The sequence below is a fragment of the Ceratocystis lukuohia genome (genome assembly GCF_044167205.1).
Source record: "Ceratocystis lukuohia strain C4212 chromosome Unknown Supercontig3_pilon, whole genome shotgun sequence".
Classification (NCBI taxonomy): Eukaryota; Fungi; Ascomycota; class Sordariomycetes; order Microascales; family Ceratocystidaceae; genus Ceratocystis; species Ceratocystis lukuohia.
In genome coordinates, this window is record NW_027263522.1 from 3,709,368 (window position 1) to 3,729,324 (window position 19,957).

General features: G+C 47.9%; 4 protein-coding genes across 4 annotated transcripts; all 4 read right to left on the reverse strand.

Annotated features, from left to right (window-relative positions):
- Positions 1-1,065: 1,065 nt before the first annotated feature.
- HOO65_030939 (uncharacterized protein) lies at positions 1,066-1,659 on the reverse strand (the record flags this gene model as incomplete). The annotated part of the gene is made up of 1 exon (XM_071000531.1): positions 1,066-1,659. The coding sequence occupies one exon, from the start codon at positions 1,657-1,659 to the stop codon at positions 1,066-1,068; it is 594 nt and encodes a 197-aa protein (XP_070860618.1).
- Positions 1,660-6,558: 4,899 nt separating this feature from the next.
- HOO65_030940 (uncharacterized protein) lies at positions 6,559-7,167 on the reverse strand (the record flags this gene model as incomplete). Its single annotated transcript, XM_071000532.1, has 1 exon — positions 6,559-7,167. The coding sequence occupies one exon, from the start codon at positions 7,165-7,167 to the stop codon at positions 6,559-6,561; it is 609 nt and encodes a 202-aa protein (XP_070860619.1).
- Positions 7,168-13,068: 5,901 nt separating this feature from the next.
- HOO65_030941 (Retrovirus-related Pol polyprotein from transposon TNT 1-94) lies at positions 13,069-14,868 on the reverse strand (the record flags this gene model as incomplete). Its single annotated transcript, XM_071000533.1, has 1 exon — positions 13,069-14,868. One exon carries the CDS (start codon positions 14,866-14,868, stop codon positions 13,069-13,071), a length of 1,800 nt encoding a protein of 599 aa, XP_070860620.1.
- A 190-nt stretch (positions 14,869-15,058) lies between these two features.
- Positions 15,059-16,634, reverse strand: HOO65_030942 (Retrotransposable element Tf2 155 kDa protein type 1; the record flags this gene model as incomplete). The annotated part of the gene is made up of 2 exons (XM_071002133.1): positions 15,059-15,576; positions 15,647-16,634. The coding sequence occupies 2 exons, from the start codon at positions 16,632-16,634 to the stop codon at positions 15,059-15,061; spliced, it is 1,506 nt and encodes a 501-aa protein (XP_070860621.1).
- Positions 16,635-19,957: the final 3,323 nt, after the last annotated feature.

Sequence of the window (19,957 nt, forward strand, 5' to 3'; positions counted from 1 at the left end):
TAACTGGTCTTAGCTTACTAGCACCAGTCTGAGGATGTACGCGTCAATGTGCCAAGCCTTTCTTATGTCTTGAGGTTAGAGACCGTGCACGGGAAAGGATGATTCCACCGCCCCCCTCCCCTATCAAAGAGGATTAGGGTGTAGGCGGAAAGTGACACTTGGCTAGCTGCTCTGGCTAGATTAGATTCATGCGGCTAACAATCAGGCTAGACTACATCAGTTATTTGAATCTAAAGTAGCATAGTGTTGACGAGTGAAATGTGATTAAGTGTTGCAGATCCGTCTCTGGAGCTTCTGTAGGGCTCACCATGACTTGACCCTCTAGCAACAAAGGCCACGTCTAGTTGGGGTCTTTTCAGATAATGCCGGGCATCCTCTCGCCCACTTGCCTCCATTTTCATAAACAATCTTGGATCTGTATTTCCCCATCTAACACACTGGGTTTAAACGTGTGGCTAATGTACCAGCGTGATGAGGACATGTTAGAGCTTAGCCAGTTGCCTTTAGTGTAGGCTTTAAGGCCCGGCTCCCTAACAGTGGATGGCCTTGTCAGATGCATGTGCTACTGGACTAACTACTATTAGTTCTATTCTTCCATATAGAGTCTACCACCACCCACCCCCCCCCCCCCTGGAACAAGGCGCTTAACGCTATGATCTGAGAGTCCTAATTATCTCATTCATTGTTATTTAAGCTCATATTTACATAATACTTGGAACCAAATTTTCCCAAAGGACACGCCTGGAAAATTGCCATGTGGAGTTTGAGTGATGTTCTATGCGGCCAATAGAAGACGCAAAGAGTACAACACACACACACACAGACGCACCACCCGCGCGCTAAATCTCGCAACAAAAGCCGGATACGAATTTGGTAAATTTAGATTGCCAGCCTTCTACTAACTTCTGATCACTCCTATTATTGCCCTTGCCTGTGGTCATCTGCTCTTCTCCGGGTCAATATCCCGTCATCCCACGCTGTATCTAGCTCGTAGGTCCCTAAATCTCGAACTCAGGATGGAGTGAAACTGGCCACACGACAAAGCTGAGGGCGTCTTCCGGATGATTACATTTTAGCAGCAAAGTTAACCCTGGCCCATCTCTCATCGCGCCCTGCCCTGCCAATGTCGAACGACTGAATGTAAAGGTTCTTTGTCCCCCTATACCTGGTAGACATTTTGATAGTGTCCTGTCCAAACGATGTCGTGCGTAGAGAATCCCAAACAGTGTTGGACTTTTGAACAGCAATGGCAGGAATGTTGTAGTTGTTTGGCTTTCTAGGGTCGTAGCCGAACTTCTCGAAAGCTTCATCGAGAACTTCAACATCTGAGTCCAAGTCGATGTTGTTGAACTTGACATGTCTTAGTTCTCCTGCGTCGAGACCACTGTCATGTTCCCAGATGCTCAGCAAGGCTTCGTCAGAGTCGACAAGGTTTTCATCATTGGACATCTGTGAAATCGTCATGGACTTTTCAAGTGCTGAAACAGAGACACTAGCAGAAAACTCTCCAGGACCATCGAAAAGTCTCCAGCCTTGTGGACTGTCCGAAAACTCGAGTTTAAGATCAGACACATGTTGAACAGGTCTATCCGTAGCGGTTACTGGAGAATAGAACATAGCAGCCACGAAGCCTAGTTGCAGGAAGCTCGAGAACCACATTGCTGCAGAGTCTGTGCCAAGTAGTGTAACAAAGTAGAGCGGAGGGAAGATGAGCCAAAGCAAAGGAGTTCAGTTGAAGAGAGAGAGAGAGGCTAAGCGGGCGGCAAGACTTCAAACTTCCCAACCGCCATCTTGTCACTAGAACCCCAATAGCTTTATAGGAGGGCCGCCTACCATATGTTTGCCAATCATGGATGCCCATACTAAACAAGATTCAGTGTGAAAAAAAGAAAAAAGACACTATTCTCATGGGTCCAGCTAGCTGGCTCTGCCCCATGCTGAACCATGACACGATACAGTTGCTTGTATACTCACGAACCCCCACATCCCACAACTAATATCACTTAGCGCAGACACCTGCTGGGGGCCTAAATTTTAGCTTTAGCTTAGAATCCGTGTATTCTCAATGAGAAGCATAGGCGATGCAAAATGGTTCTTAGGCAGTAGACTTGCGGTGTGTACAGCATCCAGAGACGGGCGTCTTGTTATAAAGAGAACGGCCACACAGACGACGGCACATATCTTTAGGCTCGGCCCTGATCAGCCAAAAGGCTACATACAGTCTCTTGCCCAAGGACAAACGCCATAGAGGAGGGTGCAGTGTACTAGTCTTGAAGTCCATATATCGACCATGGATCACTCACTACCACTACAGCCATACTCACATCACAATCCTAGTTTTCTCTGCTCTGTTTCTCTGAGCCCCATCCCTCTTTTCGACTTGGCTTTCGGGGCTCACATTTTCCCTTTTCACGCTTCCTTGCCTTCAAAATTCCTCCATCCTCGCCCGAGAAGTCGTCGCATTATTAATCAAAAGTGGTTAGTCCTATAGAGCCATAGCTCAGCAAGCACCCAGGAGTTAAGTGATGCCTATAAATACATACCTCTGCTCAAGAAACAACAGTGCGCGGGTACGCAAGGGTTCATCGGAGGCTTTAATACCAGTCGGCTAGTTTATTCGCATTACTAGAGTGTCAAGCTGAATAATCAGCTTCATTGAGCCAAAGCATGAGCCTCTAAAATTAATATGACTTTCAAGCGATCGATACATCAACCGAAAATATAAGCGATGTGTTGCAGTCTATGCATGTCCAGGCCCCGTCGCTGGTGCTACTATTTGTCTCATGGCCATGGCGGACGGAATACTAACAATGCCGATGTTGCGTGGATCTTTCTCGGTCGCTCAGGACTTGAGCCTCAGAGTGCGAATTCTTTTACAGGGTATCTTTCTCTATCTTGATTCTAACCATCTTATTTCCATTGAGCAACGCTTCCTCTCGGCCGAGTCTTTATATACACTATTTATCTCGAGTGACGCTGGGCTGCTGGCTACCTGGACGCGATGGCGCTCCTGTACCAACCAATCTTCTCGATGCGTCACCTGTGCCACGTCATCGCGCCCTTAATCCCGTAGGCAGGGCTTTGGGGCCTTGTGTTCTGAAAGCCAGTCTAGTTGGGATGGGCAGGTTGTACATGATGGGAATGCTCGTATGTTATTGCCAAGAAAGGCACCGTTCGTTCAGACGCGCCTGCAGGTATTAAATACAAGCGCTAACAGGCTAAGCCGACGGGCAGGTCAGGAGGGGGGCTCCAAACATGTCGGCATTCATCTCATTGTGATCTATATCGCCTTTATAGGGAGACAAGGCCATACACAGTTGGCCGCCCTTGGTTGTTATTCATCTTCAGCCTCCTGGCGCTCTTTCGTGCCCATAATCTTTCAGACTGTCTCTTAAAAGAACCGAAGTCGGGCGCTACCACAGTCACATTGTCGAGTTTTACAGAGGGCTCAAATACTATGCATAGCAGCGATAAGCCATCTCAAGGCGACCAACAAACCTTGGCCTGAGGAAGTCCACGCCAAAACGGCTAGAAGCAAACAGCCTACTTATGGTAAAAAGGATGTGCTCCCATTGCAAGACCGGTTAGCTGTACGTTGCGTTTGACGGGAGTTGGCAAGAAACGGGCTTATCACTGCCGGACTGCCGGACTGCCGCATATAGCCTTGACCAAGCCTCAGTGGAGGGTTTAATGCCGGCTAGCTCGTTTGCCGCACTACCGAAACCCCCAACATCTAGTCGATAACTTGTGTGGGAGGAGAAGAACAGGTGTGGTCAACATGCAGCTCGATGAGAACTAGGAACTGTCAACCGCGTATCAATCACGCTCAGTCGCGTGTATACAGTCCTCTTGGTGGAGTGAACATGTCAGAGCATGACCAGGCTAACCAACAATATAGATATGATCATCTGACTACAAGCCTATAAAATCCGTCAGCCGAAGTCATTAAGAGGATACAAGACAGGAGGTCAATCAGTATACCGGATCTACTCACAACGCGGAGCCCCGAACCACAACAGAATGGGGTATCTAGTGGAGGGGTTGTATCGATGTAGGAAGTACGGGCCTTGCCGACAGTATCCAAGACATGACTTGGAAGATCTGTATGCAGCGCATCTGTAGTTCGTGATGCCTACTTTTTAGTCCGTGAGTATCGTGTTTTGGCTTGCTTTTTCAATACAGAAAACGAGACGATACGGTTAAAGCTTCGAACCCTCTCATTATTGAAAATCCCCTACAGGACTAGAGTAGCCCGTCTCGCGCCAACAGAAACAGTGCCATGAATTAAGAAACCTTTGAATGTGTATAGGCCGTAGCAAAGACTTGCCAAGTCTCCAGCTACTCTGGAAGGGTTGTGGCTCGTCCACGCAATCGGTATCATCATCTAGAAGACATCTTCAGCCTCTAGTCAACATGATAAACTCAGGCATAGAAGCAACCAGTTCACTCATTTGGCTGTCCCTTCTAGAGCCTGTCCTTCTAAATCAATAAAAACGCATAAACGGCGTGTCGTGTAAGTAACAGCAACGTCCCTTGGATAAATCGACAGTTCAGTAGAGCTGCAGCTAGCGACAATCATACTAGGTCCGTGAAGCTAATTTCGTTTGTGTGGTGACGTGACCTTGACCTCACGACAAGACAGACAACTCTTCTGCTTCTGTTGCACCCAGTCGGTCATGGATGGATGATGCCCTCAGCTTTCTAGGGAGCGTTGACAATTCATTTGCCAGCACCTCGCTATTGTTTCAGAGCCTTACATGTAAGTAGCTTAGTGCAATAATTTCTTCCATGTGAAGCTGATTACGCAATTTAATTTCGACTCTTTCTCAGACCACTCTCGATTGAGGAAAATAGCCGCATTGGAAAGCTGTTCTTGAGCTCTTTTAGCTCGGATCGCTCAGAGTCAACGCATAGTCAGGCCAGTTCCCTGTGCAAAGCTCATAAATGACGTGTGACCAACCACCTGCTCCATTGTCACCCTACTTGAAACATACACCCAAGGCGACAACTGCTGACTAGCTTTTCAGAGTGAGGCTACTATTACGAGTCCATGATAGATATTGGCCAAAACTCAGTGTATATATAAATATATATGCTCTAGTAACAGAGCTCCTCTTGGTCATGTAGGACAGCAAAAGAATGCTATCAAGCATGTATCAGATCTCTAGGACACCGCTATTCGTACAGTCTCGTCGGCCTATACAAGGCAAACTCGCAGTGTCCGCAGATACACCGCGTTCGTCAATTTATACCTCCAAGCTTTCCCTTGTAGCGCCCCATCCCTTGTTTTCTGTTTATACAACCCTCTCATTGTTTCGGGTGGCATGTCAACTCTCGAGTGAGGCCGTCAGCCACGAGAGGCGCTAGTACTAGTTTTGGAGACATGGGGCGTGTGTATCTGGAGCGCTACGCGACATGGCCTTTGTCCTTCTCTGTGCGTGGTGCAGCCCAAACTCTCTTCGAAGATTTGGCATTTCCAGATCCCAAATAACGCGCTTGATGCCATGGAAAGACGTAAACTATCTCAACGCCCCAATGTCTGACCGAGTCTCTACCCTATCTTATACCGAAAAGGCGCAGCTGAAAAGATTCACGCAACAAGCATCCCTACGTGGTGGAAAGCTGTGGTTTTTCTTTTGGACTAACTCCCCCTCTCGTCTGTCAGACAACAGCTCGAAAACTGCACTGCTCGCAAGCATTCACGTACAGACTTCATGCAGTATTCAGAGGATCTTTCAAAAGCAGCTCTCAAAAGTAGCTAGCTACCTTAGGCAATGATCCATAGTTTTCATTCATGCTTCAAATAGGGGGGACATGGACGGGGAGGGCTAGGCTAGGCTAGCTAGCTTGGTTATCCTTTGTTGGTTTCGGAGTTAGATAGCGCATCCAGGCGTCTTGGCACAAGGATTTTTATTGGTGTACCTGTATTGCGGTTAGGTAATGACATGGGCATTATGTCTTCCTCTTGTCAGGCCACTGCAAGCCTCGAGCTTCGCTCTAGTCCTGTTTCTATTGTGCCAAGCTTCATAAGCTTAATACTACCCGCATTGCTACAAGATATCATGTGAAAACAAAACCTGCTAGAAGCTGTAAAGTACGTCTGGGCACTATGGTGGCGTCTACCTATTCGGCCCATGTGTATCGTTCTAGTTCCGTTCCTAGGATATGCAAACTTGTGTATTGCCATCTGACTTGGGAACTTGTTCCACCCGCCCCTCGAATCAACATCTATCTTCAATAAAACCCTCTGGCATGGCACATCTCGACACAAGATTCAGGTTCAATAGTCGAATTAATATTTTGTCAATCCCCTCCCTTATTGCTATCTGCAATCTAAAAACACTCTTTGGGCATATTCTTCCTGTCCGTGCCCCTAGTCTACCGATTCCTGGAGGAGATGCTCCTATTCCTTCCCCGTTCGTATCCATAATTCGTGATTCTTCTCCGTTGTATTGTTGTCCTTCCTTCTGCTCTGCAGACTAGCTCATAGATACCACCCACCCAGGATGACAGAGTGCAGTCATCCAACACACAGCCCTCAAAGCTATCGCCAGCACATTAATCGTAGCTGACTTCAAAGTTAACTGTGATCCAGCGGTCATTGACGCCAGTTTTACCAAAGTCGAACGACGTGATGTAGAAGTTGTCCAACAGTTGAAACTGAGTGCACATTTTAATGGCATCCTGTCCAAATGATGTTGCGCGCAGAGAAGCCCAGATTCCGGCGTAAATGGACGAGTCTCTAGAGACGTTTATCGTAGAAACTTCTTTGGTTGTGCTGGCATCATAGCCGTAGTCAAACGTTGCGAAGGCTCTGTCAAGTATCTGGATATCAGCATCGGTGATGACTTTGTCGTACTTGACATGTCTGAGGTCACCAACAGTGAGTTCGCTTTGATTCTCCCACATGCTCAGGACGGCTTCGTAGGAATCCAAGGTCTCTACCGGATTGTTGATTTGCACAATTTCAATCGATTTGTCCTCTTTGGAGCAGGAGACCTGGCTGAAAAAGCCCCCGGAGGTCTTGAATTGTGACAGGCCTTGTTCAGATACAGAGTATTCGAAACCAAGATCGCTGGTAGGAGTGACTTGTCTATCACCCGCCATCACTTGGGCAGAGAAGATGGCAGTCATAGAGACCAATTGGAAGAACGTCGAGGACCACATGGTAGTATGTTGAGCGCAGAAAATTAGAATAAGTTAAGGTATAATAAAAGATGTCGCAAGACAAACAGGTGCAATGGAAAGCAGAGAGAATGGAAGGTAGGCAGGCGTTGAGATTAGTGGTAAGAGAGTGGTGGTGAGAGATGGAGTCTTTCGATAATCCTCCTGCTGTCAGGACTGCATCGACTTTATAGAGAAACTGAGCGGTACGGAGTTAGTTAGCCAGCCTTTGCCTTGTCCCGGTTGCTCTGACTCCCCCGCCTGTTAAGCTAGCCGCTTTAATAGGTATCGATATCAGGCCGCCAAGTCTAATACTATTAGTATTAGCCTAAGCCTACTTTGGGCAAAGAGAACGAAACCGCACCATCATGGCAAATTCAATAACAGTCCTAGTAAGTCTATACCAGGAGGGGAGAAGAGGAGAGAGTCAGGGGCCAGCCACCCACTTGGCAATACCTTGCTGCCATCATGTATTGATCAGGCTAGCTCTACGTGATGCTTGCCCTATAGCCAGCGGAACACCTTACAATCCGGAAAGTGATGTGCCAGGTGGACACAGGCACTTGTGACTGAGATGTTGCATGGGCTTTTTTTTTCTCTCTTTTCCTCACACAGAATCAACTACACTAGCGACTGCGCATATTTTTGCGCCCAGGCAGCTAGGGCGAAAGCTAGAACAAGGGTAGCGCTTGACCTCAGGGGAAGCCACATTCCCAGTCCAGTACTGATATGCCAAAAGAGATGTTTATTAGCTAGTGCCTAGCTTGCCCCTGATTCGATATCCACTATAAACCGACGCTTAACTGCTATAACCTATAACCATATCCCCGGTCTTGCTGGTAGGAAACAAACATCCCTATGCACAATCCTTGATATATGTCACGCTAAAGGTATGTGTGCATGAAAGACGGACAGCCTGAACACAATGCGGACAGAGCTTATGGACACGGGAAACCTTTCGACCCCCACAAGATGCACTCTGTTTCGCTGGATTGGCTGTTGGAGTTCGTGTTATCTCTCCCTCTCTCCTATTATGCAAGCTCTGTCCTTTCCACGGTACGGACGATGGACCCTAGAAGCTCGCCTTGTGACACCAAAGTCGAGCAAAGGCTCTAAGTGAGATAGACTCCATTTGCGACAAACAAAACGTAGTCAAACAGAAACAAATCGTGCCATGCTCTCAGTGTTGGAAAGGCTCAGCATTATATAGGCGAGTAAAGGGAAACATATAGCGGCTTTGACCTGCATGTTGTGGTACTGGTGGGAAGACGCAGGCAGGGTAGCACGCATATGATATGCTATTGAGCAATGGGAAGGAAGGGGACATTCCCATCCGTCGTGAGACGCGATCATTATGCCGGTTTTAGGGTCGTTACTTGCTATTCTCCGCTTCAGCCTCTTGAGTTATTCTTCGGTACAAACCGTAGTGTCATGGTAGAGTAGTGAAAACTCCGAGCGGCTCGCTAGATTAGGAGGCTTCTTCTGAGAAAATTTACGAGTATTATTGGGCCAGGGGGGGTTATTGCAGATCCCCTTTTTTTTTCGCTTCTTGTGTTATTAACCCTAAGATACAGAGGATAGGTTTCACAGTTAAATTGGTGATTGTAAGAGGGTATCAAGCCTGAACGGATCACTTTGCTACTGGAAAATGTACAGGGAGAGGCAAACAGGGAATCTCTAATCTTTGTTGGGGGCCATGTTTTGAGACTTGCATCTTGTCCGGGGGCTTTGCGTTGTCAATTTCTTGTATTTTCATTCTACTGATTGATTGATTAATTAAGGACCAAGTCCTGAATCCCTTTGCATCTCTTAGATCATGTGTTTACCCGATGTTATCCCGGGCGAAGCTGGAATCTCCACGACGCATTGACGCTTAACGTATACGGGAACCAGAGATTAAACAACGTAGGATTAGCCACTAGACAAGCTAGCCCTGCAAGGCTCATTTAAGGCTTTGACGAGCGAAGCATAGTTACCCCGAAGCTAACTTGTGGTGGCCCTTTTCTGTAGACGTTAAATATATTCAAGTTCAAGGGGCCCTTTTCTGCTCAATCATATTTGTAGTACAAAAGAACAAAAAAACAGCGAACAAGACGTAGAGCCGACGCAAAACAAAAGCAAGCAGCGCAAAAAATTGCTGCTCGGTACTCCTGCTCCCGAGGTAACGCACCCATTGCCATGTCGTCCCCAATGCGGCATACCCTCCACTTTGGGCCAAGTTTATCCGCGCCTGACATCCCTCGACGCGGCCATGTCCGGGGCGGACTGACAGGACTCGGGCGACCGCGCCGATGTGTAATACCTCCGTCTAGCCGATGTCATGCGGGGTTGAGTGGCCCGGTGCTTTGCCGAAATGTCTGATATTCGGGGAGGCGATTTCAGTAGCGGCTCCAACTGTCATTGGGGTAGCAATAGCTTCTGCATCCACGACTTCCCTTTGCCTGCCACACGAGCTGTTTCCCTTGGCCAGAAGTAGAGCCCAGCCTGCCACGGCGTCCGGTGTCTCCGTCTCTTTTGCGTGAGGCATCTGAGTATATATACATCGCATGTTGCGATTGCCTTGGTTGAGCAAGTCTAGGTGTTAGGTTGTGCCCTGGCTGCCTCTTGGCCAGCTTCTCTGTTGACAGCTCGGCTCCCTTCCCCACAAAAGATAACTGCTCTGCTACGGGTCTATGATCACGTGCCCGAAAGTTTCCTCCGCGCAAAACCAGGGAGGGGCGCATGTAGGCGTCGCCTGCGCAGACCAACCTGTCTTTAACCGGAATAACACTGGGTAAATTATGGCACAAGTGAGGAGAAGAACAAAAGAGTGATCTGTGATTTCTTGGTTGCATATCATCTATCTAAATTATTGATCGAAATGCGGATCTCGACCTATTTAAATAGCCCTCACCTGAGCGCCTGGACCGAACAAATGTCGTGGAAGCAGCCCTCAGCTTACATTCGCTGCGCGGCCATCTGAATCATCTTGCGCAATGGTCAGCGAGAGCGCTTCGTCGAACTCAGTCAGGGGCAGCACAGCGATCTGGTAAGCGTTGGCTCAGATTACCGATTCCAACCCTTAGACTTGATGAAACTAAATTCACCTGCCACAGGCTATGAGCTCGGTGCTTCCATGGCACAAGCACCCCTATAAGCAGCTGGTTTAGACGAAACCTAATGCAATCCGCGAGTGAGATGCAAGTCAATGATTTAGCTGATAAATAGTGAAGGTGGGACTAAAAATAATTATCGTTAAAACTGCGGAAATTTTCTATTCACACGTTGTGCACTTTATCTCCATTTGTTTTATATTTATTCATATAATTTTGATTTTATTTTCTTTATTTTCTTTGTTTTCTTTCTTTTCCTTCCCTACCTCCCAACCTCTACTTCTTTGCTCACCTGACACAATGGAAAATTCGCCCGCTGAAATCGAAGAGATGACTGAAGAGGTCATGGCAAAACAGGCTAGGGCATCATGGACGCCAGGCGGAGGATACAAGCGAGGCTTAATCGCCATGAAATTCAAGGTATGCCACACTCCTTAATTTTCCTCAATTAAAGAGACTTAACCGGGTCAAACAGTCGAGATTTGCTATTCACGTATGGAAACAGCTACCAATCGAGAGAAAGCCTACCAGCTCTCTGGGCTGTTGACGTTTAAACATGATGGGTCACACAATGGCACAGGCCAAGCGGCCAGAAGGAGATAAAAGCTGTTAAAAAGCTTGCACAACAGAAGATTCAAGTTGGTTGAGATACCCGAGTGTGGATTCTACATCAGAGACGTGGAATCAACCAGCTTCCCACTTAGAATCATCGCGACGCTTTGGATTGCGCGGCTGTCATCTCAGATTGTCGGCATCTTGGGAAGACAGATAGGATAGGCAAATGGGATGTGGAACAGCGCTGCAGAAAAGGTCGATTGATCGATGGTGGCACTTTGTTGTTACCGATTAAACAGAAGGCAGGCAGTTAAGGTTGGGGCGTGAAACAAAGAAAATTAGAGAGCTAGGATGTTTCTTCTTCTAGAATCTTGGCTGCAAGGAAGAAACTTGGCCGATTCAAGGAGACCTGGGAGCGTAGCAAGACTTCTGCCGCCAACACGGATGAGATGAATTCCGCAAGCAATAGCATCCTCAACTTTTGGATAGACAACAGTGGTGTAACCCAGGTGAAAGCAAGCTTAGAAGATACACCAGCAGTCTTGGTTGATGGCTGCAAAGCCGATAGTGAAAGGGAAGATCACCAAGACAAATGGCCATTCCGACACGTTACATAGCCAGGGGCTGCTAGGAGATGTTAGACAACCACCTAGTTGGCATCAACAAGACGCAATACTGCTTCATCATAATCGACGATGCGTTCAGTTGCAGACGGGCCAAACAAACACAGAATAGGGAAGAAAGACATGGGCACTCCGTCTCGATTTGCACGATTCTAATGGGCTGGTCAATGCCCACTAGTTTCTCGCCCTTTGCTGCCATGCACTCGGCGTACACTTCGAATAGAGCGAGTATCAAAGGCAGACGAAGGTCATTTGAGCTATCCTTCAACATAGCCCTAGATATCATGCATAAACATAGATGGAGTTCTATTGATGATTGGTGAAAACGTAGCTGAAGATACACATGCTGGAACGCCTCCAACGACAATGCATTTGTTTGCCGCCAAGTCGCTATAATTCTTCGGAAGTAAGACGTCATACCAGAAGAACAAAGCATGGCAACATGCAAGCAAAAAAAGAAAATGCACAGAAGAAGCCCAAGGGAGACCCAACAACCAAGCATGGGGACACTGCAGAAACAGTTCAAACGTCGATGGATATCCAGAGAGGTTCAAGGACAGACTCATGGCACAGGGACTTGGGCAAGAGCAAGGCATCAAATCCTACGAGCCATATGCACCAGCTTCAAAGCAAACAACGGCCAGTGCCCCTTTTGCAATGAATAGTGTGTTGACGTGGTCTAGAATGTCGCAAAGCAAATGTTAGAAACGAATGAGAAGCTGGTACGCGTGAGCCCACTGCCACATTTGAAGAAGCTGGAAGTTGTCTGGGAGCTCAACAAAGCCCCGAATAGTCTCAAACAAGCATCGAGTGCTTGGCACAACATGATAGTACTATGCCTGAGCAAACGAAGACTAGGTAAACGTCTATATGACAGATGAACTATCATAAATGCGAGAGCATGCATTGCTGTACTCGTCCGTGTAGATGGCACACCCGTTCTTGACCTGGGCAATCTTGAGATAAGAAGCTTCATAGAGTGTTGCGTGGCGCACTATCTAGGTTAAGTGGCGTCCCATACATGCCCCACTTATTCATACCTCTTGTGGCTGAAGATCCATGATAGGGTTGACACCCTATCATGAAATCCTCATGAATATATAAGGGGTGAAGTCCAAGGACGTAGTATAGAAGTTATCCCTTTAATAAATCAACTGATTCAACATTTAAGATCTATTCTACATAGAGAGACTCGCTCAAATGGCGGAAACCAAAGATGGAGTGATCCACACTAGCCAATAAACGCAGCCCTTGTAGGCATTTTATAGCTTTTATATGATACGTCTCTATGTGCACCTACTCTATAACCCGGTTATGCCCTGTTGCCGGTGCTTAACGCTGAGTGCCCAGAGAAAATACCGTAAGACGTTTTAATTTGAAGAAATCTAAAGAAGAAATAAGAAATCTAAAACTAAGTGCCTTGTGTCCTATTTGTATTCCCTGCTTTCATCCAACAGAATTTTCTATCAACCATTGCTGGCTGTCATCCATGGACACCAATTGTCAATGCACCACCCCCTTGTGGGTGTTACGCCTGCGTCTATGATACGGCAGTTGTAACCCTGCAGCTATTGACCACAGTAAACAGAACGCTATAATCACTCACGTTGTATTAGCAGTGACCTCTGCGCCACTCATGTCCGTTGCTGCCGCCACGCAACACCCACCCCTCGCACCATCAGGTGTGTATCTTTCTCAGGCTGCCACGGACCGGTGACAAGGTGTGTGTGTGGATCTAGTCCTCCGAACATCACCTTGTTGTATTTCTCCACCAGTGGTCCTGATAATGGCTTTGTGAGGGCATCGGCGATTTGCTGTTTCGTGCTCACGTACCCGAGCTTAGCAGTTCCGTCAGCGACTTTGTCACGGATGTACATGTCGCTGGCCGTAATATGCCTGGTGGCTTTAGAGGTTGCGTCGGGCTTGTTCGCAGTCGAGATCCCTCCTTTGTTGTCCGCGTATACTTCGATTTCCAGTGTGTGACCAATAGCGCTTGCGAAGTTCTTTGCATAGGTTGCGGCGGCTATTCCTTCTGACATAGAGATCAGTTCAGATTCTAGGGAGCTTCTGGCAACCACTTTTTGTCTTTTGCACATCCACATCACAGGGCCTCCTGCTATGAAGATGATTATCCCACTCGTGGACCTTCCATCAGGGCCATCGACCCATGTCGCATCTGTGTACATATAGCAGCGTATGGGCTTGTGCCTGGGTTGCTTTGTTGGAGCCGTGTAGACGATCTTGAAACTCTTGTTCGTGGACAGGTATTGCAGAAGCTTTGTAAGGGCTTTGTTGTCAGATTGCTTCGGTGCCTTGAATGCCGCCACGAGTCTTCCGAGGGCGTATGCTATATCAGGACGAGTCATGGTACTCGCGTACATCATCCGTCCCACCAGTCTTCGGTATCTGTCTGCCAGTTGTTTTTCCAGCTCGTGGTCCTCCGTGTCATCCTCCTTTTCCTGCCATGGACAGGGCGCTGGCAGTTCGGCTGGAGTCTGCGATGGTTTGCAATTCTGCATGCCTGCTTCCTCTAGAATGTCCTCAAATAGCGTGATCTGGTCCAAAGAGATGCTGTTGGGATTGAAGGCGAGGTTGACCCCGAGGTGCCATTTTGGGACTTCGCTAAGGTTGGTGTGGAACCTTTTGCATAGGTCGCGTTTGAACTCCTTAACTGTTCTCTCGTCTGGTCCATCGTATAAGAGGTCATCGACATGGCTGCATACTGTCATGTCTCGCACGTCGTCACGGTATGTGGCTGGGTCACATGGTATCTGATGGAAACCCATGTCTTTCAGGTTGGATTTCAGAACTTGTTGCCACTCGTGTCCGCTTTGCCTCAGGCCATAAAGTGTCCGCCTAAGCTTGATGACTAGCCCTGGCGCAAATACAACCTTCTTCCCAGCTTCAGGAAACTGCTCGAAGTATGTCTGGAGTTCCGTCGGTGGTCTGACGTAGACATCCTCCCGTATGATGCCATGCAGGTATGCGGCCGTTATGTCCGCTTGTCTGACCACTCTGCCAGTGGCCACGGCACATGACATCAAGATTCTCCAGCTGTCCGTGTGGGCTGTTGACGCAAACTCCTTGTTATAGTCGATGCCCTCCTTCTGCCTGTCCCCCCTTGCGACGAGCCTTGCTTTATACTTTCCATCGAGCTTGACTTTGAACACCCATCTCATTGGAACATACATGTGCGTGCCTTCGTAGCCTAGTAGAATTCCTTCAACGCCTTTCGGTGTGATCTTGGGAATCTTCATCTTGGCTACATCCTGATCTGACAGTGTCACCACTGCTCTAGAACCAATGACTCGAAAGTGTGCGATGCTTGGTGCTTCAGGTTCAGGTCGCCCTGCCAGCCTTGCTATCTCTCTCTCCCATTCCCACTGGTCAGGGACAATGTATGCATTGTCACGGGTTGGGTACAAGATCTTCATTGTAGCCGGTTCGGTGATTCAAAGAACATGGATTGAGGAGGAAAGGGAATAACTAGCTAGACTGTACTGGTGGGAGAGGGGCTCTTTGTAGGTGAACTCCCTAACACATACAGGCGCAGCCCTAACATGCATAGAGGTTTTCATCATGACCCCCCAAGGCCCAAATTAATCACAGCAATCTGGGTTATTATTAGGGGGTTTGGGTCGCCGACGACTTGCTCGACTGGACGGGGTACAATGGATAGGATAGAGTGGTGGCTTTACACCTGAGGGCAGTGCGCGGGGAAATAGTGGCAAGGTAGAGGCATCCGGAGTCAACGAAAGCAGTGGTAAAGATATTTTTATTTAGAGTTACATCTATGTAGGTACCAGTTGCTCTCATCTCTTTCTTGGCGATTATCTCCCCTTCAGGCACTGGATGGCGACAGTCATCCAGGCCTAACATCCGCATCCACAGGTAGGTAAATTGGTTGCTGTCGTTTCCGATAGCGTCATCATCTTGCTCCAGTTTGGCCTCTGCTGTCTGGGACCATACTTGGTATTCCGACCCCTTTCCTGAGAAGAGGTGGATGTCTGGGATGCGGGGCTTGGGACGTCTGGTAGGTTGTGCCTCCGGGATTTCTGGGGCTGAAAGGCTTGCAGGGGCCGAGGGGGCTGCTGGGGCACTGGGTGCCACTGGGGGAGCTGGAGGTGTTGGGGTGACGAAAGCTTGGGTAATCTGCAATAGGCTGGCTGTCATTTGCTGCTGGAGGGTTTTAGGGCAGGGCCTGAACCATACATGATCCGTAGATCATTACACCTGGTACATATATCGCAACATTTCCTCTCTTCTTTGCCACCAAGTTCTGCACGTTGCTGCTCGATGGTCCAGATTGCTTCCGTCCTTTGAACTTGTTGGTCTTGTTCTTCACTTTGGCATCGTCGCGCTTTTCGGGACACTTGTTTGAGTGGTGTCCAGTCACGCCACAGTTCCAGCATCCTGGCCCTCGTTTGCCAGAAGACGTTCCGGCTGCCTTAGTCGAGGGCAGGGGAATAGGGGGACGCTTGTAACGTTGTGACTTCGCCTCCGTGCGAAGTAGACCGAATGCGTTGGAGAACTTGTGCATCGACCGCATTTGAAGACTGAGAGCGCCGTAATGTTTTTCGATCGCCGCTATCATGAAGCTCATCTTCATTCTGTCGTTCAGATCGAGGCCAATTGCACATGCTCTGGCAAGGAGGAGTTGGTATCGGTCCAGGAATTCGGCCAGAGTCTCGCCGGTTCTGAACTCAAGGGCGCACAATTCTATCTCCACCTCTGCCTCCGGTCTCTCGGTGTCACCAATCGTTAGAGACCGGAGCTGGTCTATTAGAGGGGTGAATGATTTGTAGCCCATCACATGCTGTCGAAGTCGTTGGGAAATTGTACTACGTACGTCGCGGATAATTCGTCGGCGGGTAGCTGGCGGGGGATCGTCCACGTCGCTGGGGGTGAGGTCAATGTCCTCGAGAGAGGAAACTAAGTCGGCATACCAGGTATGCCATGTTTCGTCAGAGGATAACATCGATTCTGGTCCTACTACGGTCAGCTCTTTGGGGGTTTGAACTGGTTTCACTTCCGTCTCTGGTTCGCTCTCGGCCTTCATGGCGGACTTCTGGAACATCGCCATGACGTTCATGAAGTTCGCCATCATGGTGCTGTCCACCATGCTGCCGAAGGGTTGCGCCTGCTTGGGCGCACTGGAATTCTGCTCCTGGGCAGAAGAGGGGTCTTGGGGTGGTGCCATGACTTCTTGATCGGAATTCAGTCTTGTCGATCGTCTCATAGCTCTCTGGGGTGATTCTAAAGATGGACAAAGAATATATCGTTGTCAGGTTATTGTCGCGGAGCGCGGGCTCATAGCCTATTAGCAGAGACCTCTGCGCCACTCATGTCCGTTGCTGCCGCCACGCGACAAGTTGATACATATATATTCGGTAGACTCGTATGTATGGCAATCCTAAAATGTATGTCGATTCTTCTGATTCTTAATGCTTGGTGAAGAAGGAAAAAATCTGTGAGACTTCCGATAGTGGGGTCAGGTCAGATTGTCATGTGACCCTGGTCTCCCACACCGTAGACAAACCCTTGCAGTTCGTCGGGCAGCGAACCCCTCTTTTGACACCCACTTCGCTCGCTTTCCTTGCTGTCTGTAGCATAGGGGTTGCCATTTGCATCGTGAGTTGGTCTTTTGCTGGAGTCTCGAGGTGCGTTGCTCACATAGATTTGCGTCCAGTCCTGGTTTGTGTGGCGGCAATGTCTCTCCTACGTGTGCGAAAGCTTCCCAGAGGTCTGCATATTGCTTTGGCAGTGCTGATTTGATCTCATCGGGGGTTGGGTCCTTCTTCTTTTGTAGAGCCTTATTGATGTCCTGAGGATTGCGTGTGAAGGGACGGAGAAGGACCACTGGAATTCACCAAGTGTCTGCTTGGTTACTTTTCTTGCCCTTTCACGACTTGTCTGGGTCTTGATTGTTAGCCTGGGTGGCTAGAGTCTTCTCAAATTTTAGCTTTAGTTTGTTCAGCTGCTCGCGAGGCTGCGATATTTCCGAGGAATCGCCTGGGGTGGTGTCAATTTGCTTGTCCATATTGCTGATTTCTGAACGGCTGGAGCAATCTGATGATGATGACGATGGTACTGCAGACAGCGCCGAAATCTGGGTCTGTCTCGAGACTTGTTTTTGTGAAATGACTCGTTAGGCAGATCTAGTTTGCATCGCCTGCATTGGTAAGATGGATATTTCTGGCGTCTGTTCTTGGGAAACGCAGGCTCATAACCTGTAGAATAGATCTTATTGTTTGAAACCTTTAATAAATCAACTGATTCAAACAATAAGATATATTCTACACAGGCAGTTCCAGCTGTGTTGTGGTGATTTTGCATGACGAATATTCTATTTAGTCTATCGACAGAAGTTTCTAGGATTGAACATTGCGGGGAAAACTCCCACGAGTGCACCGGAGAAGGTTCGGGTAAATAGATAAGACGAGGTTCTTATCTGTGGAAAGGGGACGAGGATAAATGGAGAGAGGGGTAAACGAACTTTTCTGTCGGAACAATCTACTGAATTCAGATTTTATCACTTGGGAAGTCACTCGTGATCCTGTACAACCGCGCGTGGAACTGTGCTGGTATACAGATTGATCGTTATGGTGAAGCTTGTTTTTTATTCTTTCTCTAAGGTGTTAAGTTCTTCCATCATAGACAACTAAGCTAAAGTATTCAGGCTCGGGTTTACCCAGGGTTAACCCGACCGAAGCCAAATTCCCCACAATACCCATCCTCCATGTAGTTCATCCAACATTTCATCCAACATTTTCAATATATAAAATTCAAGGACCAATTTAACCAGCATAAACTATGTGATGTGGGTGTGCCATAGTGTGGCTGAGACTACGCATCACCACAAGCTGCACACTGTGTAGTAAGAAAGGCATCGGCTTTTCCATCAATCAGACATTCGGATACTTCCAATCTGGAGATGTTGCAATTCTTCTCATGGGATGGTTTTTCCCCTTGCCCATCACTCACTAGTCCTAAACTAGATGGTCTTTAGCTTTCTTTGCTTACATTTTGCAAACACACGCCAAGCTTACTACGTTCAAGTAGTCAACAAGGGCCTAGTTCCCCCTAGTGCTTATCCTACATGGCCGGAGTTAAGCTACATAAGCAAAAGGATCCTAGATCTGGCCTGGGCGAATGTTAGCACCTTTGACATTGCAGGGCCATGAGCTTGTCTCCAGTGACAAAGATGGAAGCCCAGTGCTTGCCGACGGGTGACGCGTCGCGGTCGGCGAGCAGTCGGTTGGCCATTTCTTCAACCCCACGTAGTTGTGGAGGAAACCCTCAAGAATCTAGGTTAAGAATGGACTTGACAATGGCCTGCTCTTCTAGATCAGATAGTCTCCGTGAGTGAAGGGTCCGAAGAGCGAGAACAATATTAGCCTCATTATTTTCGTCTTGCCATGTTTTTGGTGAACAAATAGTCGATTAGATGCGAAGAGGAGAGGTTCGATGATTTTTGGTGCATTCGCTTATCATTGACGTCACATGTGAGCCATGTTGCAATTTCTATAAGCCAAGAACTTGCAGTGGCTCTCAAACGAAAGGCGCCTAGAAAAATGTTGTGTTGGACGTGAAGATCTTCAAGCCCATTGTCATATGCCAGGCAAGCATGCTGTCAAGGCACGTCATGTTCCTTCTATCATTCTATAAATACACAATGTAGTGAGGAAATAGAAACGGGAAAGAATGATTGACTGGAGTGTCCCTGGCACTAACGAATACCTTCATCATGATAGAGTATCTTCGCACGTTATACCTTTCATCGGCGTTTGGCTTAGAACTAGCAGTTTATGATTGTGGTCGTATTACACGCTTGGGACAAAAAGCGTAGCCATAGCTTTCAAAAAGCCTCCGGCATCTTATTAGCGTGCAACGAATCTGACAGCAACGTACGTGCATGCATGTGCACCATCTATCACTGTTTTCCCCGATCCCCGCAGTATGCTTTCGGATTTACATGCGGCTAGCCTAAATTCCGTTGGCTCTGCCTAAAATACTACGCCTCTTCAATGTATGCAAGTGGCTGTAGATGAGCACAGATCAGCGGAGAGTGCCTTGTGAGTTTTATATACTTTTTCTTGCTTTTCTTCATGATAGATGTCATCATGTCTAGTCATTGCTATGACCATCATGCTAAGATTGAATAGAAACACCTACTACCTATGTAGTGTGCAGCTGGAACTGCCTGGAGAAGCCTCTACTATGAGGGGATGTTCCAATACTTTATTGCTGAGTGCTGGCCAGTGCCTTGGAGACCCCAGTGGCAATATATCAGCCAATTGCACCATAGCACCTGCTTCATGTAATTAACTCTACTCGGTGTTTGTTGAGAAGAAAAGGATGAATGATTAGCCCATCTGTGTATTGCATGTCGGTGGGAGGGGAGACATAGGGCTGGCATAGGTCAAAGTGTCAAGGCCAAGCCTAGAAGTGGGAGCCAAACAAGTTCGACAAAATACAAGCGCAATGCCCTACAAAATAGCCACATTACGCAACCTTAATACT